Below are 27,698 nucleotides of genomic sequence, written 5' to 3'. Positions count from 1 at the left end.
TTCTTGTCCCAGAGGTTAAGCCACAAGCATGGACCCTATCATCTTTCATTCTGAAATGTTCACTGACTTTGGAGAACATAATAACTACTCAATGGTGTTTATTTGTAGATATAGTTTACTTTGAACTAGTTTTATCACAATCATGTCTCTGAATTCCTGTAATGTACAGTTGGCAAATGTTGTTTATGTTTTGTATATATTTGAATACTTGCGGAAAATGTATATTTATTTTGTATTTGTTGAAGCAGATTACAATTAGCCAAAGAGTATTTTTTATATCAGGGCTAGTTTTGAGTGAAACAAAAAAAGGGTACATTTTACTACTGTTTTTTGGAGTTGCACAGTATTACTTAGAAAGTACTAATATTTTAAAATGGTGTGCACATTTATTTTTTTCTATAAATGTACAGCATGTTTGGTGGACTTTTATGCATAATTTTATTTCTATGCAGGTTAGTTCCAAGCCCTTTGTTGGTTTGCAGCTATTAAGTTCTTTGTCAGCGCAGTGTTACATGAATGTTTTATTTCAGTATTCCGAAACAAAAAGTCCTTAATGGACAGCATTAATAGAAACATAAGATTTACTATGAAATACTTCTGATTGCTAAAACATTCAATAACATCAATTTAGCTCTGTGTATTATTTTACACATTCACAGCATTGACATTTGGGGATATCCATTGTACAGTATGTAGTCACTGTTTGTTTGTTTGTTTCATACCTCTTTCAATGAATCTAAAGGGAAGTTTATGCAGAACAACAAAGTTGTTTAAATTACCCTCAGAGAAATGTGACGGAAAATGAATGTCTCATCACTGTTGGTTCTTGAGATGTTAAATGAGAAAATAAAAATATTTCCAAGAACTCAAAAAGCAATGCATTTCAATTCCATTTCATTAAGCCAGCGGTTCCCAAACCTTTTTGGCCATGCACCCCCTGTTACCTCCTGACCTAGCTGACGCCCCCACATGTACATTTTTTTTTTGCATAAGCTATATATATTTCCTATATACACATATATGAACCTGAATATGGCATATATATGCAGCATAGGCTATATTCTGCATACTTGCCATATTTTGGCATAATACAGTATGTTAATATATTTACTGTATAATAAATCCATAGCACCACCATTAGCCTTTTCATGTCACGCACCCCCTAGAAGGCGCACGCACCACTGCATTAAGCTGCACCTATTTCAGTGGTGGACAAAGTACTCGGTACTTGAGTCAAATTAATTCCTGGAAAAATATTACTCAACTACAAGTGAAAGTTTCTCTTGTTAAATTTGTACTCGAGTTAAAGCAGCACTAACTTTCCTCTTCTACCCGTTTCCTGCCTAAGTGTTGACATTTTTACCAGGTAGACAAAATACAACTGCCCCAATCATATAAATTATATTGTTAACATACTCTACCATAGATTGGACAAAATGTAATTTTATTCATACAAAAAAGGTACATAGTATTAGTGGGGTTTAGTTTAAGTACTGGAGCACTTGCTTTTAAAAACTACTTAACTTAGTTAATCTCCATGGTTCCCCATGGACTTGACGAGGCCCAGACGAGGCTGTTTTGGGATAGAAAAGTGGAGCGAATCCCTGGCAGTTAACACACCTGGAAGTACGTATTACTTAATTTTTTTAATAATCAATGCATTGTTTACATATCCCCCAAAAATATGTGAAAATGGCAGATCTACAAGCTCACAACATATTGCAGGCTTGTAGATGAGCCATTTGCACTATACCTGAACATCTGAACCATCAACCATGTACTCCTTTCCCTTTCTTAGAAATGTAGTTGAGTGAAAGACTCCACTACAAATACTCATAAAAGTGAAAGTGCAAATACTCACTTTGACACTGTCCACCACTCACTACCTATAGGCCTATATTTATTCTGTACAAAATACATTACTGTAATAGAAAAGCGTTTCTGCAGAAAATATATTTCAGATGGGATGTTACTCATTATGTGCTAGTTACAAAGATTACTTCTGCAACTGTAGATATTATATCATGATATCCACATTTTTATTCAAAGAATGACTATTTTATTTATTCATAGTATTTATTATAAGCACAACTGTATGTGAGAACAGACCAGAAAACTTTGTTTTCACAAAGTAAGCCTGATAAAACAAACTAATACCAACCACTGAAAGTTTACATCTTCAGGCAATAAGATGTCCAGTGTGATGAACAACATCAAAAGCATAAAGGGATGAAGGGAATACAAGAATAACTGCAATGTGAAACATTAGAAAATCCATCCCCATTTCTGACTTATGACAAATATTTTGTTAAATCACAATAGTAGCTGTTAATTCCATCCAAATCAGTCAAATGTTATGCGAAATGTCTTCTCCTGTTCTTTGCGTTGGTTGTCGCACAGTTTGGACACATCTTCCACTCTCCTCTGAAGATGAACTGAATTCTGGTCAATCCACTGAAGTGAATCCATGTGGGCGTTGAGAATTTTGCAGATCTGCTGAAGCTAAGGAAAATACCAAAAGTTAATGTCACATATAACAGTATGTACCACACACACACACACACACACACACAAAAATGTGACATCACTTACTGGGTCACTAGTATCTGCTGGGCCACTAGACGTGTTCAGGTGCTCAATGATCTCCTTCAGATCCTGTGACATCCTTTTGAGCTGTGCATCTACATTCTCTGCAAGCTTGTATGTTCTCTCACGCTCTTCATCTGCGTTCTGCATGTAAATGGTTCCACTCTGCTCTTTTACGGACTCCTCTAGTGGGGAAAGCAAGTCCTCCAGCTCCTTCTGTTGGGACAGGATGAAATCCAGTTCCTGGTTCAGTCGTCTCTGATCCAGTTTAACCTTTTCCATCTCCTTGTGCAGGGATGTAATCTTCTCTCCATTCTCCACCAGCATGCGGTCCCAGGCATTGACCTGGGTTGCCTGCTGCAGGAAATGTCTCTCTTGGTCCTCAAGCTCAAGACTCCACTTGTTGATGAGACCCTCCAGCTGGGCATAGGTCATCACCGGAGGAGCAGTGGTTGCTGTAGCAGTTATTGTACTGCTTGCAGTGGCTACAGGTTTGAGTCCGAGCGAAAATCCAGAAGCCACGCCAGTTGTCGCAATAGGAGCAACAGCAGCTGTAGAGGCAGGTGCAGAAGTGATGGTGGCTGCTCCAAGTGGCTTGAGCATGAAAGAGGAGCCCAGGGTACCTGCAGCCATTGTAGTTGAGGCAGGGGCAGTGGGTGCTGCTAAAGTTGCCGGTGCACCCATGAGGAATGATCCAGTTGCTGCTGTCGCAGTGGCTGTGACTGGCATAGCAAAAAGTGAAGAGCCAGCAGGGGCAGCCATGGAAGCTGGTACACTTGTTGCAGGCGCTGGGGTTGTTGATGGTTTGACGCCAAAACTAAACCCTCCACCTGGGGCTGCAGCTGCTGCCATTGATGCGGGTGGTGCAGCTGTGGTCTGTGCTCCCAAGGTGAGAGTGGGAGGAGCACTGTTGCCAAAGGAGAACCCTCCACCTGTGGTAGCAATAGGGGCTGCAGTGGCCTGGACCTTTGGTGCACCAAAATTAAACCCTCCACCTAATGATAGGCCCCCGGATGGTGCCATCGCCATTGTTGCCGCAGTTGGAGCTTGAGGCTGCATTTGAACTTGTTGTGGTGCACTTCCAAAGGAGAACCCCCCACCTGCGGAGGCAGCAGCAGCAGCGGTCTGCGTGGAGAGACCACCGCCAAGTGCAAAGCCTGTACCAGAGGCAGGCGCAGGTGTGGAACCTAATGTCATCATCCCTGGCGCTGCTGGCTGAGGAGTGGGTCCGAGATTGAATGTACCCGTCGGTGTCCCAAAAGAAAAGCCTCCTCCTGTTGCTGCTGCGGTGCTTTTTGCAGGAGTACCGAAGCTAAACCCTCCACCCGGGTTAGTGGGCGCCTGGGCGGGCTGTGCAGCAGCGGCCGGGGTTCCGAATGAGAACCCGCCGCCCGGAGCTGCCGGTGTGGAGTTCGCCATAGCGGCCATACCAAATCCAGTGCTGGGGGGAGCGGCAGCAGCAGCTTTAGGGGTTCCAAATGTGAACCCCGTACTTGGGGCACCAAAGTTGAATCCACCACTCATTCTCTCCGATGGATCGCGTCAAGCTTTGATGCGTTTACTTGTTTTCCGATTCGTTGTGTTCGCTTAGCTTTTGGCGGTCAACCGACCACGTTGGAAATAGCCGGTTTAAGATGGAGCTTTAGGCCCGGTTTCCTGGATGGTTAACAAAAGTAAAAACTCAATAGTGTATTACCACGGAACAAGACCTGGTGATCAAAAAACCCGGTAAACTTCGGGGAAACGTGGCTTGCAGAGCTAGCTTAAAACCGAAACAGGCATTTCTTCGGCTGACTAAAGGAAGTGACGCAACCGGAAACTGGAAAGACCGCTGAAGAAAGGTCGTCAAAGATCTTCAAAATAGAAATGATGATGTTCTCTCTCTCCCTCTCTCATATGAGGCTCAGGCTAAACGTCGACGTGATAATATGAGGCTAAACGTCGACGTCATAAGAGCAAATCCGCAAATGCGGAAGTAATCGCGGATGTGAAAGATGCGCTGTTCTATTCTTGCTATCTTCTCCTGTCTCTGTTTACTTAGTTTAGTAGCACGAGCAGCACGATAGGTTGACGCTGCAACAAACTGCCATATTTGATTGAGTAACTTACTTGAATTAACGTATGTGTACGTGGATTATGTAAGAAATAAATGCATAGGAATGAGTAGGCTCTTTGGGAGCTACGTAATAACACAGTGCGATTTGCTGAAGTACCTGTTAGCCGATCCAGCCAGTAAATGTCATCACTCAACAGTCCGTCCGCAGGATTTTGTTGCGGATGTTGTCAACAATGAGCATTTATGATCTGTAATACATTCAGGGTATCGTCATCCGGCAGTGAACCTACTCTAATCAGCCAAGATGAGACTTTTAAGGTTTCTAAGGAGCAGTGCCTCCAAACTCTCCATAGGGAAGGACATCGACTATTACTCCAGATTTTCACCCTCTCCACTTTCAATTAAGCAGTTCTTGGATTTTGGTAAGTGAAGTGGAATTATTTGCACAGAAATGCACACAGACGTGGCACATTATTAATGGAAAAAGCCCAGTTGCACAGGTCAGTCTCAGACAACTCTGGGGAAGGTATAATGTCATGCGTATTGTATGACATGCGTGACATAACATTTAGCATATCAATAGGCAAGGCCGCTGCACACAAACCTGCACTGCACACTGACTGTGTAAATGTAGCCGCTGTGTGTAAATGTAGTACACGCAAACATAGTGTGATACACATACATATATGGATGCAACTTAAGAAGTATAGTTTCTTTGTTATTGTTGTATGTATGTAAAGATCACATATATTCTAGGGCTATTGTTGTTATTGTTGCTACAATGTTGAGTCACAAAACCCAAATTGTACTCTTGTGTATAATTAAGATGCAACATTGCAAATCTTGAATGTCACTGATATTTCTGAATAAGTGTGCTTACACATATTTTATTTTAAATATCTCCCAGGCTCAGAAAATGCATGTGAGAGGACGTCATTCGCCTTCCTTAGACATGAGTTGCCTGTAAGACTGGCAAATATCATGAAAGAGATCAGTTTGTTACCTGATAACTTATTAAGGACCCCGTCAGTTAGTTTGGTGCAGAGCTGGTACGTGGGTGTCTCCATTTTTCTCAGTCAAACTCATTACTTTACCAATATTGGCCTGCCAGTGCATTGATATTGAAGTGTCTGTTTGTCTACCCACTTAGGTATGCACAGAGTCTCCAGGAGATTCTTGAATTTAAAGACAAAAATGCAGATGAGGAGAAAGTGACACATGGGTAAGTTGTTTAAAAATATTAAACAATCCATTTTCATTCACTGCTTCTTATGACTTCGATGAATACGCTTTATTATTTTTCATGGCTCAGTGATGTAAATAGGTTTTCAATGTAATGAGTCCCGGGATGCAGGGATGGTCTTTTAGATGAGTCCCAGGGACATTTTATGAGTCCCACTTCAACAACGTTAGGAGTAATATTTTTACAAATTGCAGCATTTAACTCCCATTTAATTTTATATGGTTATATATTGTATTATTATTATTATTATATTGGATTATTGTTTTACCGCAATTTTTCTTTGACGAGTATTATTTTTACTGTACATGCTGAGTACAGTAGTGCATCCCGTGGATGCAGAGGTCGTTTTATTGCGTCCCTTAACTATAAACAGCATTTTGGGATGCAAAATGAACCCTATTTTAATCTCTGGGCTGTAACCATTCTTTTATCTGGGTTTATGTAGCTTTACAGATGCAGTCATAAAAATCAGGAACCGCCATAATGATGTCATTCCAACTATGGCTCAGGGAGTTGTGGAGTACAAGGATGCCTATGGTACAGACCCAGTCGTCAGCCAGAACGTTCAGTATTTTCTGGATCGTTTCTACATGAGTAGAATATCTATCAGAATGCTGCTCAACCAGCATAGTGAGTATTCATGACATCATTTATGTTTTCATTATTCTTATTTGTCAGCTACTAATTCTTCAAATATGTTATTGTTATCCTACTGTAAATGCACAAAATCGTGTGTGTCTGTCTGTCTGTCTTTCGCGCATCGTGCCTGACATAAAAGGGACAACTTAAGGATAGATAGACAGAGATCTCTGAGTCCATGGACATAAAAGGGACATAGAGGCAGACAGACTGATACAGATGTTTCTTATGGATAGAAAGTCTATCTATATCCAATATTCTATCATAGAATATATTTCCCAAGCTAACATTAAAATCTCACAAAATTATATTTTTGTGAGACATACTCTGTTTTTACTGTGCCGTATATTCTCTGTTTTAATTTAACTCAGAGAGTGTAAGAATTAAGAGTTAAACAAGTTGTATGGCACAAGAGATGTACAATTGTGCATACTTATGATCATAGATATTTCTGTAACATTTGTGTTGAATTGATTTTTTCCCCCTTTGGTTATTAATCCCTCCAACCATTGTGATAATTTAACCACTTAACACCGATATACTTTGTTGACTGGGGTGACTGTGGGGTCCCTATGGCTCTATACTTGTGACACGATGTATACTAAATTGTGAGGATGTCAAAGTTCATGTGGTTAAGGAACCAATGACACCTGCACACTTTGCATTTGCTCAATAAAGATACAGTTTAACATGCAACATTTCAGGGCACTCGGTTGGCGCACTGGTAAAGCACCACCGGAAGTTGTGAATACTAATCCACCATGGTGCATCTGGCTTTGTTGAGCGTCTATACTAACACAATTGGCCTGTGTTCGGGGGAGGGAAGCCGGGAAAGGACATGTGAGGTGATATGTCACTGTACGAATTCCTACGGGTTGGCTCCCTGCCTGTCAGCAGGGAGTGTTGGGCAGGCAGGAGTAGGACGAAGGCTCTACGTCCTCCCGGTGAGGGCTCCTCACTGGCAGGTGAGTCAGTAGGATACAACAATAGTGACAACACACACATGTGTGTGGGGAGGAACTAAATTGTGGAGAAAAATGGATTAAAAGCATAAAAAAAACAATATACAACATTTCAGTCGAGACTCAAAGATGCCTGAAGAAGGTCCTTGATGGAAATGTTGTGTAATGCCTATTCAATTGTATCTTTATTGAACAAGTGCACACGAGAGTGCACATGGTCAAATTCCTTAAATGAACACTTAACTGCCATTTATTTGCAAATGGTAGATTACTCTAATCCTGCCTCTAATCACAACCCTGCTTCTGTCATTCCAGCATTGCTCTTTGGTGGGAAGGTTAAGGTGAATCCTGCACACCCTAATCAAATTGGAAGTATTGATCCAAACTGTTCTGTCAGTGAGGTGGTCAAGGGTGAGTTTTGTTAAGGTAGACACAGTCATTGATGCATGTTAATGAATTGCAAGTTTTATGTGCTCAAAGTGCTTTACAATGGTTCATTCATTCATACATTGGGATTTTTAAAATTATTAATAGTATTGTAATCTATTGTATTGGTGCTTAAAGTGAAAAAGTATCAATATATATATTGCTTTTTTATTTTTCAGATGCATATGAAAATGCAAGAAACCTTTGTTATCGGTATTACATGAACTCTCCAGAGCTGGTGCTGGAGGAATTCAATGGTATGGGCTTACACTTGATTTGATTTATTTGATGTTATGATTAAAAGAAAAACACATGGTACATGCTTCTCATAGAAACGTCTAAGGATAATACACAGAGTCTGCAACTTATTTCCATTATGAATGTACTTGTTGTTTTGTCCTTCATTTCCATCCTTTAAATTCAATCTATAAAAAAAGGTTACTCTGCAACCAAACCTGTGTCCATCATGTCTCAAATAGTCTAGTGCATATCCTGCATTACTTGAAAGCAATACTGCACTTTGTTGCTAAAGTTACTTTAGTTATATCTGTATTGCCCTATAAAAACGCTGTTAAACCATATAGATGCAATTTGGTCGGTTATTTCTCCTTATTTCTTTCTTTAATATTAATTGGTATTGTATTTTATTATCGTGGAATGAGCAACACAGCTAAACATGGTTGGTATTCACCCTTTCTTTGAGTTGCTTAGTTGATTAGATGATTGCACTCTCCCACAGTAATAAAACAACACATATTGACCATTTTTACACTTTATTAATTTTACACTCAGTGTAGGGAAGTTGGGAACTCTGTAGTGTCTGGAAGATCCATATGCAGCCACAACAGCTGGGGCACCTCCTGATGGTGGTCATCACCAACCTAGCCACATTTTTAGTTGTGTTGCTCATCCACAAATGCCTGGTCCTTACAAGCTGTAAATGATATAAAATACAATAACAATTGGTATTAATAAATGGGAGAAATAATCAACCAAAGTTAAGTTTCCAGATTTTTTGTATGCTTGTTTCCTAATGTAATGTACACTGTCTGCCTGTTCTGCTTTTATTTATTTTTTATGGATGTGTGGATGTAAACTAGCATCTTTGCTAAATCCAGCGTATTTAAGTTACATTCACATGTAATGTCCATTAATATGCATTGTGCCTGTCTGTCTGCCCAATATAAATAATAGTTAACTTTTGTTCCAACAGTAAAGGAAGAGGGGAAATCCCTAGCTGTAGTCTATGTTCCATCCCATCTGTATCACATGGTGTTTGAACTGTTCAAGGTAGGAAATCGTTTTTTAGAACGTACCTTTCCTGCAGTACATAATGTTTTTGGGGCAAAGTTAGCATTTTAATGTTGTTGGTACCGCACAGTACTGTCTCCTATGATGAAAAAGAGATAATTTGATCATTTTGACTGTTGTCTCCATTGTTCTAGAATGCCATGAGAGCCACTATGGAGTTACATGGGGACTCTATAGAGTATCCTCCCATCCATGCTCAGGTTGCTCTCGGAACCGAAGACCTGACTGTCAAGGTAAGGTTCATTCCATCCTTATTCTTTACACTCAGGATTGGTTCATTCTAATTTGCTATTTCTCTCCTAGAACTAACCTTGTGTGGATTTAATTCCAAACTGACCTGTGTGATCAGTCTAGGTCACGCCAACTAGGAAGTGGTTTCCGGTTGTGGTTTCTGGTTTGCGCCACTTTGTTTTTGTTCCCTCACCTGAATGCTAATTAGAGTAACAGTAACTAGTCTTGTCTCACCAGTCTCAAGTTAAAATAAATAAAACACCACTCTAGAACAGATCAGAAAACTGCAAAAGGAGTTTATTACAGTCTGCTCTCTGGGCTAAAGTAACTTACTGTTGTCCAACAGTAACAAAAAACAGCAAGGGCTCCGGTAGTCCTGTCCTGGCCACACCAATATTGGAAAGAGACATGACGGTGCAAAGTTTTTAAGAAGACAGCACACGCACGGTTTGGATGTTGTGCTGACTGTTTGCTGATAAGCCTATTTGTCGCAATGTGTTGAATCTCTTCCTCAGGTGAGCGATCGCGGTGGAGGGGTGCCACTAAGGAAGATTGATAGACTGTTCACATATACCTACTCCACTGCCCCACGGCCCAGTATGGAGCAATCACGTGCTGCTCCTCTGGTGAGTTGTTTGATCTTCCAGAAAGAAATTGGATTTCATTCAATCCAGTTCGATTTGAAAATCAACTTACAGAAACTTAAAAACAAAAGCTTAAATTAGGTAATGCAATACATGTGTACTTGTGTAGTTAATATTATCATGTGCTGTAATTTAATAGTCCTTTGAAGAAAAGACAGATTTGCAAATCAAACATACATGACGTATAGCCATACCAATATTGACTAAATTATTCAGATACATTCAGTAACAGGAAAATGTTTGCCTATGATAAATTGCCAAAGCTGTGAATAGACAATGACATGTATTGACATCGGTATGCAGGGCTGCACAATATGGACAAAATCGATTCGAATTACGATATTACTGTTATGTCATATTCTATATTTTATGTTGAAAAACTATACATTGAAATTTGAAAACTAAAATTATTCCAAAAACTGCATAATAAGTCAATATCACTCACGATATATCAACGATATATTGACGATATATCATATTGCGATATTGTTGCCTTTTTGCTATACTGATATTGCGCATACCACGATACGATGACGTGCAGCCTTATCGGTATTGTACTTTTAATATAACCATAAATATCACACCACTTTCGGCTGTGGAATATATTTGATCTGCCTTTGATTTCTACGATAATAACATGGTTGTCTCTTACCTTTTACTAAAGGCTGGCTATGGGTATGGTCTACCAATCTCAAGACTCTATGCAAGGTACTTTCAAGGGGACCTAAAGCTGTACTCCATGGAGGGCTATGGCACAGATGCTGTGATCTACATACGGGTAAGTCAGTATTACATCAACTATGTGCATGCCTCTTTTACAACCCTTTCTTCCTTTTGAATGCGTTATTTATTAACTGCATTTTCCCAAAACAATAACTCCAAAATGTGTGTAGGCTCTATCTACAGAGTCCATTGAGAGGTTACCTGTATACAACAAGTCAGCTTGGAAACACTATAAGACTATCCAGGAGGCAGATGACTGGTGTGTACCAAGCAAGGAGCCAAAGGACATGACAACATTTCGTAGTTTTTAGACGCACGGGTCTACAAGGGAAAACAGTTGTTTTACACTGGATTGGTGTGCAGTGAAGGAAAGATGCTGTCTCCTCTCTTTTGTTGTATTAAAGCTGTTGCATTGATAATATCAGCTCTGCTCAAATGTCCTTCTCCTTATACAGAGCTAATGAGATGTGCCACACATTTCATAAGAACAATACGTTTTTTTTATGTTAAACAATTTTTTAGAATAGAGGAAAGCAAAAAAAAAACTTTTTTAAGCTCAGCTGTTTTGTTTGATATGGCATGATTGCTTTTCTGCTTTTATTTTGGAAACATTCGTGCAGTATTTACATTCTTCATACAGTATTTATTCTGTATGTGTGTGGATTGTATTTTGTCGTCTTATGCCTGGTCAGAGGTTTAAGAATAGGAAACAGGTATTCAACTAAGCTATATTGTATAAATGGATCAAGTTTTAAGTCATTGAGGTAGTTTTCCAGATGCAAATGACGTAGCAGTTGCTGCTACTTTGAAAACACTCTTTAAAAGACTTTCTTAAGGCGGTAATATTAGATCTCACCTTGTTACGTATTACCATTTTCTGTCGATTCCATACAGTATTGTTGAATGGAGCATATGGGGGACTTACCTGTTGACAATAAAAATGAACCTATCTAAATGCACCATGTCTCTGTCTGTCTGTATACGGCTATGCACGTAACTTGAGAGTTACGTTGCCCCACCGACTTCAAATTCGACACACGTGACACGTTCCACTCCCCCACAGGGAGTTCAGTCAGTGCCCGGTGTCGAGTCCGTCGGACCCATGGTTGTCCAGAACTGCTACAAAAGGTCTCTGCCCGGGCTCCATATATGGAGCTGGCCTGTTCTGACATCACAACACTCATATTTGGGCATGGCTGACACAGAACTCCATATATATGAATAAAGGACAAGGAGACAGATAGAGATTTCCATATATGGGCATAAAAGGGACATACAGATGGTTGGAACGGGTACAACGGGTATTGCATAGCTGTGTGGGGCATGGATCTCCAACTTCCATTGTTACTGACTGTGTGTGCACTACAGCTGGGCACCGGTCTAGTTAACTAAGTGTTGATCCATGCTATTTTCTAATTTATTTATAAATAAGACTTGTCATCTGACATTCATTGTTACTGACTGTGTGCACTACAGCTGGGCACCGGTCTAGTTAACTAAGTGTTGATCCATGCTATTTTCTAATTTTATTTATAAATAAGACTTATCATCTGACATTCATTGTTTCCCTCCTTATTCAACTGAAGGCAGGCACCGTGAGGCACATGATTCAGCCTGCAGTGACATACATGTATACCAGATAGCAGCTGTCTCTCAGAATTGCTCTATATTGGGTACCTGGTGTTAAAACCAGTTAGTGCACTGACCATAATAATCCTTGTGAGTCACCGAGTGTGTACCTGGCTTCTGTGAAATCTCTAAATATGGTCATATTGAGTACATGCCATTGCCCTTGACCAAAGGCTGGAGCTAAAGTAAATGTACAATACACTTCAGTGGCCTAGGGCAGGTAATTTTGTTCTGCAGTTACTTGTGCCAGCCATGTGTTAAATGTCTGAGCTTGTGGATTTCCGTTGACAGTTAGCCCAGAATATGGATGCTAGGTTAAAGTTCAATGTTGCCAGGAGACAATTGAGAGTAACTGAAAAAATATATCAAATATGTTAAATGAAAAATAATCAGAACTTAAGTAATGGGGATAAAAAAGTATAATCTAACACAGTAGCCTTGTAGAACCAATACTCTTTCCAGAACTGACAAGAAGCCAAAACATGTCACTGCACACACAGGAGTGTAAATGTATCTACAATGAAGACAGGAGGATATAACATATGACTGCATCTCTTAAAGTGAAAATTAGTTTATTGATGCTGCTTTTACTGTATACTGTACCAATAAATCTGGTTCTGTCTCAAGAGGCAAAAAACTTTCTTGCAGTCCACCAATTTACTATATACAAATTAAATTGTGCTCAAATTGCAACAAGACAAAAAGGAAGGGTTTTGTTTTGCGATACACTTATCGTGTTCCTGAACATTCATTCACAAATACACAAAAATCTTGGTTCCTTACTCAGAAGATTCCTCGTCACAAGTACATCTCATTTTTCACAGACCAGTACGGCGTAGCAGACCAGCATGATGTGTATAATTAACATGGTACAATTTCATAAATGCAATTTGTTAAGTTGCATTGCACCACAGTGTAGTTATACGTATATGTATTTTTTGATCTACGACCGTGTTTCTCACTGAAAGTAACTTGTATTCTGATGGAAAAACACTATTTTCGTGAACGTAAGTTAGGTTGTAGTCCCCTATCTTGACACAGTTGAAGCAGCATTCCCGTCATCACTACATGATTTTTTTCCCTCCATTCTCATTCTTGCTATTCTACTTAGTAGAAAAACAAATACAGTATAAAATTTACCTTAATCATATTTCCATTTTTCTTTTCAAATGTTATGCAGTTAATAGGCACATGTATAAAACATTTATACACTTAAAAACCATCTCACCCCTTGAAGCTTAAAAGACAATATAGTGCTTTTATCTTTTTACTGTACAATAGCTGTTCTTGCAAAAAAGATCTGTACAGTACATGGCTACAGGCAGGTTATACTAGCAAAAATAAAATATAAAATGTTTAAAAAGCAGTATAGTATATTTATTTTACTTCCATATGTAAATGTGTGTCTCCCTCAACTACATTTCATTGTATTTATAGCCTTATAGTGGTACAAAAGAAACAATGTTAGGTCACATACCCAACATTTGTCACCCCTCTCCTCAGCCTTATTATAGTATAGTCACAATTTAAATGGTTTAATCAGAGGCGTTAAAGTGTTAATTATGTGTAAGGAGTGACTGAGAAGGAAATGGTGCCTGGCACTGTATAATAGCAAAATGAAATAGTCACATCCATTATGAGCCATGGCTGATCAACATGGCCTATTTGGCCTATAGTCATTAGTGGCATTTAAACATGTGCCTTTGATAGAAGCAAATGGCGCATGTGCAATATTGGCGTGTAAAAGAAGTGTCTTAGTGTCCAGCTGAGACCTTTCAGACTGTGCTAGGAACAGCTCAGCAGACAGAGTCTGTGCTGGCAGGAAGCCTGCCACTCCGCCGAGCCTCTTTCTCTCTCTTCTCCTTCTGCTTCTCCATCTTCTCCTGGGCCTTGCGCATATCCTTTAGCTTCTTCTTGATGGTTGAACGGTCACTCTGACTGGACACGCCAAGGGCCTGACAGAAACAAAACAAAAAACAGAGTTAGGATGGAAAATAACACTGCTGTATGGAATCCGTGTTTTGAAATAAGTGCGACATACCAGTAAGTGTGTCTGTTGTGAGAATGAGGCTGCAACAGCTGGCAGTGTGTTTTTCAGCAGTATTTAATTTAATTTAATTAAGTGGGAGGTAATCGTGTCATGCAAGTGTATGTAACTAAGTTGAAACTATCCCAGACATCAAACCTTCTAGTTGGTAACATGATCTTGCCCAATTAGAAATTTGCCAGAAACCTTGGGCTGACCACAAACCAAATATATATATCCATACTTGATTGATGTGTCATGTTACGATTTAACAGTGCTGATTTTCCATATAATTTCTCATTTATGTCCTTGATACACAATAATATACTGTATATCTCCCTCTGCTGTTGCAGAGATGGTTTTGGCCATATGGTGGCAGTCAAAGGCAAATCCTGATCAGAGGAAGATTACTTGCAGAATGAATTGGGTTGCAGGATATTTGATATAAAGACCTCCATCTTTATTTAGGAAGTTTAGTGGTCTAGCAATTGTGCTGCTATTTCACCTTCAATTTGTCACTGTCCAGATATATGAGCTGCTGGCCATCCACTCCTTTGGCTGTGAACTCTGGTGTGTATTGGTCCATATTCATGCCCATCAACCAATGACAGACTTGCTGATTAGTCCACTCAGTGACAGGCCGGTTTTGCCATTGATAGTCCTTTCCTGTAGGTAGTGTTTCGTCATCCAAGGTCTGTAGAACAAAAGGGAGAGAAGAGAAGCAACACATAATCAGAAAACAGTGTTGACTGACTGACACACCAACTTACATTTTCAGAACTTTCCCAACTTTTGTTGCGCTAAATAGAACATTTCTAAATGTGTAAAACTGAAAATGTAACTTGTAAATGATAGAGGGCATTCTCTGTTTATTTCAATAGGGATCACCACCACCAAATATACATCAAACAATCATGTATCAAGATTCATTAGGGGAAAATGGGTTATAAAGTATTTATTTGGGGAATTTTTCATTTACATTCAAAGGCAAAATAAAGGTGTTTTTGTTTTTAAATAATCTTGGTCAGTGAATACTTTCTGATACCAACCACAGCAAGGGGCGTCTGTAGAGTTGTTTAACAGTTGTCAAAAATGGGGCACACTAACTTCCCCCCATGTGAAATATGTGTATAAAAATATGCATGGAATGGTGATAAGAACATGCATTGCATGATAGTATGTGGTTGAACTATGGATGAGGAACACACTGGGAGCATGTCAAAATACGAATTCTACTGTAACTTGCATACATTGAATGATTTTCAGAGAAATTATTACCTGAAATTTCAGCAACTGCACATATTTGGACATGCATAGAAATACAAAGGCTCTATGAAAAGCTTGACACAACACTAAGCACCAACTAACAGTACACTACACCTATTCTATGGCAAAATGAAAAATAACTAAGCCAAGACTTGTTTTAACACACTACAGACAACGTCAACACATGCATGCACCTCTGTGCTCTTCTCTTCATTCATTATATAAAATCATAGCCATGAGAAGGAAGGATGGGGGGACAACTCAAAGAGCATGCTTGAGAATGTCTGCTTTCAGACACATCCAAGCATCCCACACAGCTTTTGTTGCCGTGCAACAAAGAGAGCACTCACCTCATTGGAAGAGAAGGTTAAAGTGTGTGAGCGCCCAGACAGATTGGGTTCAGCGACTAACCCCGAGATGTCTGAACTGGGGCTGCCAGGGTTAGAATCATCTATGACTGACAAACTCTGGAACAAGTGGAGACGAGGAACGCATTAGACCAGTGGTTTTCAAACTTTTTCATGTCAAGGACCCCCAAAATAATATGAAATTGGCCACCATGGTCCCCCATCTGAAAATATGTTGTGGCAGGAACCCCCCCCCGATACAAAATTTGAATTGTTAAAATGTTTCACAATTTCAGGATTTATTTTTAAATCGCATATCTACAAGATCACATCATCAGTTAGGATTGGAGTTCTGGTAAATTATCCTAGTGAAACATTATGCTTACATTATGTCAGTTATTGTTATCATTATCATCAGATGGGGATTATAGAAGATAATACATAAAAATAGGTACTGGTCAAAACCCAACACCATCCCACCAACAACAGAACTACTTCAACAACTCAAACTACAATGACAACTGCTACTTCTACAGAAGGAATATGTAACACAATATTGGGTATGGGGTAATGTATTACATGAGTATTATTAGGTGAAAGTTAATGCATGCAAAGTATAATGATACAATTCAATTAAGTTAAACCCACAGCTGACAGAGATTAGGTTTAACAAGGAGAATATCATCCAAACCAGGACTACTGCAACCAGGCCATTCTGTTTTCACACAAACGGAAAAATAGATGATTGTTGAGGTATCACTACCACATACCCACTTCTACACTACTGTCATAGACAATAATTTGTTTGAGATTAGCATCCTAGATGTGAATCTAGAAATCACAAAATGACATGCATTAGTAATAATCTACCAGCTGCTCTAAAATCAGGGGGTAAGAAAAAACTAATACAGGACACACAAAAAAATTATACTGTACCAAATCTAATGAGCGACTGAATAGAGAGGACCAGGAGAGATTTGTCTGTTTAAGAGAAGGACCATTTAGTAAAAGGTATGTTCCTTTCTCAGTAGACAGTGCGTAACTTTAAACTGCCAATGGCCATTTTCACACAGTGGCCATTTTTCTCTGACATCATACTCGGAGAGTTGCGAATATGGTCAATATAGAGGCAGAAATAGAATTGAGATTTCTGAATGCCTTGAACCCATTATCAAGTATGTGGGACCGCCGACCCTTCCCCGGCCGCCATGACAGTCAGCCACACATTTAACCAAAAGTATTAAGAGGCACCACTGGGATAGCTTACTCACTGCCACTGGATCCTTCTCTACTCTCACGTTTAATGACTAACATATGGTTGAAGCTATTCTAGTCTATCTGGGTGTAGCTCTTTGTAAAATATTTTGAAATTTTGTGTCTAAGAGAAACTCATAGTACTGGAACATGGAAATGAAGACACCTGTTACACATACTGGTTCTAATCTGCTGTTTTCATCAGGACAAAAATGTTCTGCGATAATGGACTAAATTCAATGACTTTGACTTGTGCTGGCCAACTCAATAAGTCAGGTAACTGGCGTTTTTTCGAATCAGTTGTGGAAACATCACTCAAATGTCTAAATTACTGGTTCACTGGCCTTGATCTTTGCCTCAGAGCAAACATCCTTTCTTTAAAATAATCCAGTGTCTGGTGAACTGTTCCTGAGAAAACCATGAGACATTTTGAATCATTAAAGCATGCCTTCTGCTGGGAATGACTGTTGACTTAATGTTGAACTGTAGTTTCCGGTTTGTGAGTAGTTACATTTCGTCATGAAGCCTTTTTTGTGGCATGTTGCCCATAGAAATACACATATTACACATTCAGGTCTCACTTGAATGTGTAAATATATTTAATTATAAATAGATGTGCAAAGCTAATTGACTGGTCTATTGAACAGTGCTACCCCTATAAAACGTTTAATAAATACTTACTAGTCATTTAAACTATTATTTATAATCATAATTGCAAAGCTTTCTTTTACTTTCTGTGAAAAACATTATTTTGAAATTAAAATCTCACAGCCATAGTGCAGCTCGCCTTCAACTTCCTGAAGTGCTCAAGGTAACTGATTTCCCTGTGTTAATTTCTACGCCCAGGCTGCTGTTATACAGTATCGGTTTTCCCTGTTTAGATTTCTTTTGCGATACATAGATTTTCAAATTGTTGTCGCATTAACCACATTTGTACAGGTGTTTTATAATTAGTTGTGCACTGGCTTATACTCTTAGATCAACAACTAGATCTACAAGCTCACAATGAGACATGCTGAGCCTTTACATCTTCTTAGACATTTAGGCAGTTACAAAATCACTGTTTAACCGTCAGTGACATTAGTCGCTGTGCACACCCCTAGTCAATAGACTGTTTTTACTAGCAAACGTAGGCTAGTAGATTCTAGTCATTTCAAGGGAGGCACATTGCTCTAACTTTGAAAACCCCTGCCCTGCACTGCACTAAATGACCTTTTTAATGTTGTTATGCCTTCTACCTACATGTCAACCATTGGATCCTCACCTTATTCTTGCGGTCCTGACTTTGCTCACTGCTGCTCTCAGTGGGTACATATGGCAGACTGCTGCTGGAGGATGACGGATCCTTGTCTCTGTCCCTGTCTTTGTCTCCGAACCAGGAGAAGGGCATACATGTAGGGATGGAAGCCATGGACTCCGATGGAGACAGGTTCCCTCCAGACTCCTCCAATAGCTCTGCAGACCCTCTGGGTGAAAACATGTTCAGGATTACACATTCGAACCCGGGACCTGTCGATTCTCAAGACAGCCACTTTACCCAGTGAGCACTGCCGCCCCAAAGGCCCCTAGAGTCCATGCTGCTCTGTACAGTTCACCCAAATGGAAATGTTATCCCAAGAGGGTGCATCAAATGTAGAGGGTAGCGTTCAGCCAGAAATCTACGTAGGCCTATATCCCCTTTCCCACAAGGAATCCATAACATACAGTAGAAGTTCTGTATGGGCCGGTGCCTGTTCCCACATTAGATGACTAACGGCTACAGTATGTAATGCTTGCACAAGAGGTGTCTAAAGCAAACTGATACCAGGCATTTGTGGACAATAAATATGTATTTGGAATGAACTCATTCACTGCCAAGGATCACTTTGACGACCTTTAGTTGGCAGTGTTTGTTTTCATATCAGTCAGTGAGCAGGACCATCTTGTGTAAAAACACAGGTGTCGCAGTCCCAAAGGAAACGGAACGGGAGGTTTTCTAAAATCCAATGCTGTTCCGCTTCCCGTTTATTTGTTTCACAGAGATGGATTTATTTTGTTCTGCCTTGTTTTTCCAGGAAGGCATGCTGTTTTCAAAAGGCAATAATTCGAGAACAAACTGAACACCGCACACAAAATATTTTCCCTGCATTTTCCACATCTCGCCACCATGAAGCCGATTTCTGCAAAACACATTTGTTTATATTCTTCAATCCTTCTCTTTCTGTCTCTGTCTGAAAAACGCGTCCAGTCTGCAAGGACCTTTAGCCTACAGTATATTGAAGATTTCCAGTGGATTAAAACGGCTTTCAGTGAAAATAGAAAGGGGGTTTTAGATCTTGTGTGAAAAGCGCCTTCACTAGCAAGGCTAATGTATGTTTGGGATGAAATACCTGCTGTCCAAAGATGCTCTCATCGCCTCTTTGTCGTGTTTCTTCCCTTTTCCACCGGACTTCCGGAGGCCCCTGTGTTGATCATCAGTAGCATTAGTTTAAGTCAGACTAAAACGAAAGTTACGTATGTCTATGAATCCCGAATGACCGCCAGAGGGGGTGCTTAAAGCACTGAATAATCCCTTTACACATGTGCAAAGGGATTATTCAGTGCTTTAAGCAGGGATGAAATAGAACTGGCAATATGTTAAAACTCACCCAAAGTCAGGAAAGCGTCGTTTTGGTTTTCCTGCTGAGGGGCTCTCATTTAAATCTTCTAGACGGAGGGAAAAAAACAACAATTATAACCAAATCAGAGTCAACCCAAAGGACAGTCATGCTGCATAACTCATGACGACCTATAGATGTCTTTAGGTGTCTACCTTTGACCTCCTTGCTTTTGCCTTTGGACTCTCTCTTCTTGACGTTGTGTAGGAACCCTGGTGGCGAGTGTGGTGACAAGCAATCTTTAGGGGGCGACAGAGAGGGACTTCCGCTGCTTTCTAAGCTGTCCCTCTGGGACGGCGGTGACGAGGGAGTGCTGGAGAGCTCTGCCTTGCTCCCGGACCTCTCTAAGTCCTGTGCGACTCCGTCGTCTCTGGGTCCATTCCCGGGGTAGCACACCTGCAACGGCAGAGAGAGACTCTCCTGGATGGAGTTCCTCCTCCTGGGAGTTTCCTGGTCCTCTTCGTCCTCCTCGTCCTCCTCCTCAGTCTCCTGCCCGGGTCAAACTGGTTATTATTACATTGACGTGCCGTGCAGCAGAGCAAGCACGTTGTTGAGGCCACTGGTTCTTTGGTTTGTGGCGAACAAGACGTCTCTTTTTAAAATGTATTCAATGGAAGTTGTGGGTTATATTTGGGTGTAAAATTCTTCAGTTTAGTCAAATGAAGATTAAAACAAAATAGTGGCATGACTGACCTCCGAGTGACGTGGTGATGCAGTGAGGCTCTCCTTCAGCTTGCTTCGAGAAGGTGGTTGTCGCTTGGCCTTCTGAGCCAGCAGGCACTTGGCTCTATGTGCACTGGTATCCAAACGCTCAGTCTCTGGAACCACCTCACTCCAGTCTGCTTCTAAGAGAGAGAGCGCAAGAGAGATGGACAAATCAATCAGAATGCCAAATACAACCCAGATGTCTTAAGCAAAAAAATATCCTTTTATTTTAAATAAAGGCAAACGAAAAAACTATTCTCATACTTTGTCAGAAAATAATTTCTGTTCATGAATGCATTGGAAAGCAAACAAAACCTGTGTGTGACGATGGCAAACGTTATTAAGAGTTTCTACTGTTACCTTGTAGAAGCGAGTCAACAGACAGTGTGCTAGTCACTGGATCTCGGCTGCTGGATGTCTGCTCGGCTGCAGACTCCTGACTGCGCTGACTTCCCACAGAGGACTCTAGCACAGCTAGCTGTGTGTAGAACAACAAAACAGCAGTTCAGCCTCTCCTCACGTGGGCACAACGTTATCGTTGCCGTCTGGCACAAACCTCTTATGTCCATATTCTAAAGTAGCAGATCTGCAAGCTGGAAACGTGATGCGAGGCGACGCATTTTGAGAATGCAGATCTGCTACTTTGAATCCTGAAAACTTGGACATGAGGTTTCCACCCGACAGAGGCCTTATGATGGCTCAGCATCTTTTCTTCAGTCAGGGGGTTCTTACCCTCTCCTGCAGGATGTTCAGCTGCTCGCTGTACCACTTATCCTTTTCTTCTAGAAGCTTCTTCAGCTCCTCCTCTTTCTTCACAAAGTCTATCTCCCTGGGGGTGAAACGGAGAACACACCAATATTCATCTGAAGTGCAATCAAATAAATAGGACACATGAGCCTTTTAACAGCGAATGACCACAAGGGGCTTTGATGTAACGCTTTAGTCCGAGTTTCAAGTCAATAAAGACTAAGTAAGTACAGTATATGTACAATGTATTGATAAGCTTATAGGTAGTGCTGCTTAAAACTGTGTTATCTGTATTAGGACAGTATCAAAATTATGCCAGATATGCCGCACTGATATGACAACAAATTAATGATGTGCCAGAGACAGGCGTTGATGTCATTTTCTACATTCAAGTTTTACTTACATTTCTCATCTCCTTCAGTGAACGCAGACACAACACAGAAACAGTGTAGTAATAAATCAGGACAGGTATTAGTAAAGCACAGTTATAATATAATAGGTCAACTTCACTGGTGGAAAGCACGGTAGTATTGCAAAGAAAACAAAACATTTTGGCTCAATGACCATGGAAATAATTGGTTATTGGGGAAAAATGCCAATACATGTATCCCTTTTAGGTGTCACTTAAACTTCAGATTAACTCACTTCTGCTGGTAGTCCTTGAGCAATTTCTTTGCCTTATTGTACTTCTTGTCTAGAGCTTCATACTGGCTCTGGCTCTCACTGAGGTGTTCATTGGTGGTCTTATACAATGTCTGTGCCTCCAGCGAGTAACCCTCCAGCTTCAGGATTTTATCATTGTTTTCCTCAATCTTCTTCTCCAACACAGCCTCCCTGGAATCCCATGACGCCTTGTCTTCCTCTGATGCCATTTCCTACAGAGAGAGCGTGGCATTCAATATTTGACACGCCACAGGTTTGATTGATGGAAATCTATGGAATCGTTCAACAAGTGTCTGATGATGTGATGATCATATTTCTATGTGTAATCAGTTAACACCCCGAGCGGCATAAACGGAGTTCTCCGTCCTATCAAATAGTAACGCCCAGCGCTCAGGACGGAGATTAATAAAAGGAGATTTGTTGATATCAAAACCGATCGCATCGCTCCACAGGCTGGGAGCGTCTGTTGGGCAACATTCAATGTCATTTCCGGTTGGGACGTCATCCAAAATATTCCCCCCCATTTTAGCGGGGGCGTTTAACGTGTTAAATAGTTTGAATAATAATTTAACTTGTAATAGTGATCAATAGCAATCCCAGATTAGCCCAAAATAATGTCATACCTTTTCCTTTAGTTGGTTTATTTCAGCTGTGGCAATGCTGTTTTTGAGCTGAAGCTAGAGAATAAACACAAACAAACAAGCAGTTAATTTCACCATGCTCGTCTTTACCCAACACCACAACATCAGCAGTGGTTGTACAATTTTAAGGTAATTGTACTTTACTTGAGTATTTCCAATTCCCAATACTTTTACTTCTACTCCACTACACCAAATATTGTACAATGCGTCGCATTTTCAAAAGATTTTTATACATTTGAAAACTTGAAATGCATAGTGAGTACTTTCTTACTTTTGGTACTTTAAGTACATTATGATGGCAATACTTTTGTTCTTTTACTCAAGTACATTTTGAATTCCATACTTTTACTTGTAACGGAGTAGTTCTACATTGCAGTATTGATACTTTTACTTAAGTAAAACAGTAGTCGTGGCATTGGGATGACATGCCTCTTTGAACTTGAAGGCCATCTGAGAGGAACTCATGGTGCTGGGCATGAACAAGGCCTCCGTCTCAGGCAGGTCAAACACCTCGACGTTCCTCTCCGGGCTGAAGTTGGAGCCCAGGATCTCCTCTTCTCCTGCATCGTCCTCATCCTCCTCGTAGTGCTCATCCTGACACAAAAGTAGAAGAAATATAATGTCATCACACGTTATAAAAGGAACAGTCAGCTGCCCCACACCAAATATGTCAAATGTGTGTATGATTCATCATTGTCTGGAGTAGGCCTGTCACAATTATTATATAATCAATCGCCTGATCGCAATTATTTGAAATAATCGCAGTTATTGCAGGGAGGCTACAGGGTAAAAAAGACACACACAGAGCCACAAAATCACCAAAAATGTGTCCAATTTACCAAGTAATTATTTTGTCTAATAACAAACAACTTGACACTTGAACAATTTCAGATCAAACGTAATGTGTTCCCCATTGTTGCTCTTCTAACCAGCCCTACCTAGCTACCTCCTCAGTGCTCTAACACTTGGCAATGGAAACAAAAGGTCTGGCTGCTTGTGCTTTTCCATGCACAAACATTTCCCAATCCCTACAGACGGGCTGTGACCAAATCCACACCTTATGTGCACAGCAGAGCACTGTGACACTGCACTTACTAACAACCAGCAGCTTATTTGTCCTGGTGGGACAAATCGCAGGGCTTAAAGCCAAAAAAATCCCAAGACTGAAAATGATTTTTTGCAAATCTGAACTGATCTCATTAAATGACATGACCCTATGAAATCCTCAGGACTGAAATCAGTCCCCAGGACTGAGAACTTTAAGCCCTGCAAATTGTCAATATATGTAGTCATAGTTTTAGTCATCATGGCTTAGTTCTTATTTCGTTTTTATTCAGTTTTCCTCAGTGAAAAAAGGTAGTCGACAGACATTTTCCGTCAATAGTTTTAATCGACAAAATCAACACACGTCCAGCTGACTCACCTCCTCTGTGGAGTGCTCATAGGGGTCGTCCATGTGTTGCTGCTGTTGTTGTTTTTTCTCCTGCTCCAGGGTCTCGCTGATGAGGCGAGCAACCTCGCTCTGTGTCCCCGGCTTCTCCCGACCGATCATGAAGCTGTTGGGAGAACGCACCTGTCAGTTAGTGCTGCATTATCATGGATTTGGCAGCAGACGGCAGCTCCCCCTGAAATTCCACACTATAGCTTCCCCCGGTATCTGACTCATCATGCCCTCATGTCTACCTGAAGGATGCTAAGTTTCATACTGAGTGTGTGTGTGTGTGTGTGTGTGTGTGTGTGTGTGTGTGTGTGTGTGTGTGTGTGCATGCACTGATTGCACACGTGGGTGTGAAATGCACAGTTCGAGTTTCATTGGCCAATGGTAAATGATTATTAATACAGTTTAATTCAATACCTCTGTGGCCATCTCTCACTGATTGACCTATCAAAGCATGAGAACTACTGATTTAGAAGGCATTTGTCAAATCGGCCTCAGGTCTTAATGGGTTAAGCAGCACTTTAATCTCAGTTGTGATACAGCCCTATGTTTTTTATCACAACATAATGGTGGGGAACTCCCATCACCTCAGGCAATTTCCATCATAATACCGGCCCCACCCCAGGCCAAAATAGAGTTGGATCTCACCGGACCGTGCCTTTGGTGTTCTTCAGGACCGTAGCAGCAAACAGCTGTGTGACGCCGACCAGACTGATGCAGTCTACCTCCACTATCTGGTCATTCACCTGGATTCTAGAGACAAGTGACAGGGCATTACTAAACAAACTATTAACTTTTTTTTAAAATTCTTATTAATGCCCTACTTGATCATACAACGGCGTCAAATAGAAGTAGCAGAATGATGCACAAGCCCGAAACGTGGCTTGAGGCGACACGCAGATCTGCGACTTTTGCCATTTTTTAATCCAACCGAACAGAGACGATATGGACACACACACACATACCGTATATACATACACACACACATTCAGCCAGATGGTAACACAACAGAGATCTGTTCCCTGGGAAACGGAAGTAGGCAAGCTATTTTCTTTAGCTGCCAGAGAAGGTTATAAATACAGATGCTTGTTTGGAAATCGTGTCTCGGGGCCTCGGGGGGATGAGGAAAAAAAACGTGTTGTAGTATTATACAGAGATTGCAGCATGATCTACAAAGCACATGCCATTGTACCTGTATTGATTAAGAACTGTAACGCTACTGTGAAATTCTGAGGTAGGTATCTTACCTCCCATCTTTTTCAGCGGCTCCATTCTCCGTTATTGTTTTTACAAAGATGCCGAGCTTCTCCAGGCCCTGATCAGCGCCGACACCCATTCCTATGATACTGATGCCCAGACCGTTGTCTCCTGCAGGGGCATGATGAAACATTAGCATCGGATCATGGAGGAGTGGGGCAAGCTTGCTGCTTTACGCACACAAATACAATTATGATCAGAAGACATCATGACTGGCCATGCAAGCTGGACTAGACTAGCCCATTCTGGGCCTTTTGGTGTTAGCATTATGTTATGCTTTAGCTATTGAAAAATAGCAGATCTACAAGCTCATAGCGCGCCACCGAGTGGCGCGCTACGAGCTTGTAGGTCTGCTATTTTTGAAAAATCGAAGAGCGACTGACATAGAAACATAGCTTTTTCAGAAAACTGTCAGGATGTAGAAGACATTTTTAGAATCTGATCTCAGGTCAAAATGGACTAGACTAGACTAGACTCACCCTTCTCAATCTCCACTGGAAACACATCCATCTTTTCAACCCTCTTCTCCAGCTCGTACTCAGCTGACGCTGCCACTGGGTCAACATCATCGTTGCGTCTATCGTATTCTTCATTGGAATAAGTACTGAAGACCTGTGTTGAGGCAATACACAGTTTAAAACACGGAACCTCCACAGTAATTACAATCAGTTGACAGTTTAGGTCAGAGTTTTCATTGTGAATGAGATGAGATAATTGGTATCCAATTCTCTAAGTACTTTCTCTCTCTCTACCCGTTTCATAATTTCATGGCTTGACAAAAGGATTATTGATTGGCCCCGGGCGACTAGTGTAGTGGTCCGGGCAACTAGGCTGCCAGTGTGTCGAGGGTTCAACTCCCGATCCCGACGACCTTTGCTGCGTGTCACTCCCCATCTCTCTCTCCCCATTTCCTGTCAGTCTACTGTTCACTAATCAAAAAATTAAAATACCGGTAATAATAATATTGATTGAATGATTGAATGATGATTGAGCACTTGAAATTGAAAATGTATTCAATAGGATAAAAACACAAACAAGCCAGAAGCTTGTGGTCCTTTTGGGGAAGGGAGGCAGGGTGCAACAACACAATAACAAAACAGAGAAAAAACCAAATAAAACACAAAAATCAAATGCAAGAAAACTGAAACACATTTTAGAATGGTGGGTGAGAAACTGGATTGGGTAGGAAGGTAATCATACCTCAAAGATACATGGTACTGCTGTACTTAAAACCTCTATAGGGGGTTAAATACCTTGCTTAAGGCAGCTTTAAAAAGAATTGCTGTGGTAGGTACAGAAGAGGATTTTCACAAAGACATGAACTCTTGACCCCGGCTTCCAGCCAAAAACGTTATTGTTCCTTCCCATCTCCTCCATGGTGCCCCAATTCGATGTGAACCTGCAAAACCTTTTATACAGGTTTACTCTTTGCCGCAAATGAACTGATGACTATAGAACTAGATATGGACAGTAGGAAAGGTAACGCACACCAATTCATTCCCGTTTCAGCCTGCTGGCCTTCCTCAGAATTAACAAAAAAGACGAGAAGGTGGAAATGTCAAATAATAAAACTTCATATGGAGCCAGAGTGTGCTAAACCTTTTTTTTCCCTCTCTGAAGATATGGATGGACAATAAACTGCAACTCCTTGACCTCCCAGTTGTAAAGTCTCATTGTGCACATTTGTTTTATTTTGCAAAGAGGTAAAGCTCCAAGAATCATAAGAATGCAAAAAGATACTACATATTTATTTTGTATGTATTTAATTTGTATTTGCTGTCCCAGGCTGGGCTGGGACAGCACTGAATGAGTCCCAAGGCTGCTTCCTGCTTGGAAATATACATCCACAAACACACACTACCGGCAGAGCAAGTGTAGCAGTGAAAGTAGAACACAGCTGTGAAAAGCAAAGAGGTGGATGAAGCAATGATCAAGGCTCTGAGGCGACAGGTGTTCAGCATCACAGCAAAGACAACAGAAAACGAGCCGTGCCACAAAAGAACAAATACATCCCTGACCTCACAGCTTCGATCAAATAATATGAAAGATTAGCACGGAGAGAGTAGATTGGGCTCTGGTCTTTGGTATTGTATTGGTACAATTTGACTTGTGTGTTCTAATGTAGGCCCTTTTGACTGATTAAATACAACTATGATCATGTGTATTTGCTTTGCATAGCCTACCATAGATATTACACAGCAGAAATATAATAGCCCCATAATCCAATTTGAAAAACGCTCCCATGGTTCATGCTAAGGTGAGCATTTT

The 27,698-nt window shown here is 40.6% G+C and overlaps 3 protein-coding genes across 6 annotated transcripts in view; 1 reads left to right on the top strand and 2 right to left on the bottom strand.

Annotated features, from left to right (window-relative positions):
* Positions 1-1,991: 1,991 nt before the first annotated feature.
* Positions 1,992-4,381, bottom strand: LOC306934792 (uncharacterized protein). The gene is made up of 2 exons (XM_079517576.1): positions 2,593-4,381; positions 1,992-2,502 (listed from the first exon to the last, which is right to left on the bottom strand). Exons 1-2 carry the CDS (start codon positions 4,108-4,110, stop codon positions 2,344-2,346), a joined length of 1,677 nt encoding a protein of 558 aa, XP_079373702.1. The 5' UTR covers positions 4,111-4,381; the 3' UTR covers positions 1,992-2,343.
* pdk1 (pyruvate dehydrogenase kinase, isozyme 1) lies at positions 4,311-11,780 on the top strand. 4 transcript variants are annotated; one of them, XM_079517579.1, is made up of 12 exons: positions 4,311-4,427; positions 4,906-5,064; positions 5,550-5,691; positions 5,793-5,864; positions 6,331-6,515; positions 7,802-7,897; positions 8,092-8,169; positions 9,126-9,202; positions 9,358-9,456; positions 9,970-10,080; positions 10,763-10,876; positions 10,992-11,780. In XM_079517579.1, exons 2-12 carry the CDS (start codon positions 4,947-4,949, stop codon positions 11,130-11,132), a joined length of 1,233 nt encoding a protein of 410 aa, XP_079373705.1. In that variant the 5' UTR covers positions 4,311-4,427; positions 4,906-4,946; the 3' UTR covers positions 11,133-11,780. The 4 variants fall into 4 exon arrangements, with proteins under 4 accessions (XP_079373705.1, XP_079373706.1, XP_079373704.1 ...); XM_079517580.1 differs by lacking the exon at positions 4,311-4,427 and adding an exon at positions 4,515-4,686; XM_079517578.1 differs by lacking the exon at positions 4,311-4,427 and adding an exon at positions 4,515-4,705.
* Positions 11,781-13,005: 1,225 nt separating this feature from the next.
* ppp1r9ala (protein phosphatase 1 regulatory subunit 9A-like A) overlaps positions 13,006-27,698 on the bottom strand; it is a 28,542-nt gene continuing 13,849 nt past the window's right edge. Inside the window, exons 3-19 of the mRNA XM_079518880.1 lie at positions 25,910-26,042; positions 25,421-25,541; positions 24,822-24,926; positions 24,159-24,291; positions 23,165-23,329; positions 22,718-22,771; positions 22,077-22,306; positions 21,417-21,513; positions 21,045-21,162; positions 20,673-20,824; positions 20,135-20,468; positions 19,971-20,028; positions 19,713-19,784; positions 18,608-18,809; positions 16,093-16,209; positions 14,982-15,170; positions 13,006-14,405 (exon numbers count right to left, since the gene is read on the bottom strand). Of these exons, the coding sequence (XP_079375006.1) occupies positions 14,247-14,405; positions 14,982-15,170; positions 16,093-16,209; positions 18,608-18,809; positions 19,713-19,784; positions 19,971-20,028; positions 20,135-20,468; positions 20,673-20,824; positions 21,045-21,162; positions 21,417-21,513; positions 22,077-22,306; positions 22,718-22,771; positions 23,165-23,329; positions 24,159-24,291; positions 24,822-24,926; positions 25,421-25,541; positions 25,910-26,042 (2,439 nt within the window). The 3' untranslated portion in view covers positions 13,006-14,246. The remainder of the gene's footprint in view (positions 14,406-14,981; positions 15,171-16,092; positions 16,210-18,607; positions 18,810-19,712; positions 19,785-19,970; positions 20,029-20,134; positions 20,469-20,672; positions 20,825-21,044; positions 21,163-21,416; positions 21,514-22,076; positions 22,307-22,717; positions 22,772-23,164; positions 23,330-24,158; positions 24,292-24,821; positions 24,927-25,420; positions 25,542-25,909; positions 26,043-27,698) is intronic.

The sequence above is a fragment of the Electrona antarctica genome, assembly GCF_951216825.1.
Source record: "Electrona antarctica genome assembly, chromosome: 13".
Classification (NCBI taxonomy): Eukaryota; Metazoa; Chordata; class Actinopteri; order Myctophiformes; family Myctophidae; genus Electrona; species Electrona antarctica.
This window is presented reverse-complemented; position numbering and strand designations above follow the sequence as displayed.

Coding starts and splice junctions, on each gene's coding strand:
- LOC306934792 (XM_079517576.1), bottom strand. CDS start 4,110: ATGAGTGGTGGATTCAACTTTGGTGCCCCAAGTACGGGGTTCACATTT. Junction 2,503..2,592: donor CAGCAGATACTAGTGACCCA/GTAAGTGATGTC, acceptor TATTTTCCTTAG/CTTCAGCAGATCTGCAAAAT.
- pdk1 (XM_079517579.1), top strand. CDS start 4,947: ATGAGACTTTTAAGGTTTCTAAGGAGCAGTGCCTCCAAACTCTCCATA. Junction 8,170..9,125: donor GGTGCTGGAGGAATTCAATG/GTATGGGCTTAC, acceptor TTGTTCCAACAG/TAAAGGAAGAGGGGAAATCC. Junction 9,203..9,357: donor TGGTGTTTGAACTGTTCAAG/GTAGGAAATCGT, acceptor CCATTGTTCTAG/AATGCCATGAGAGCCACTAT.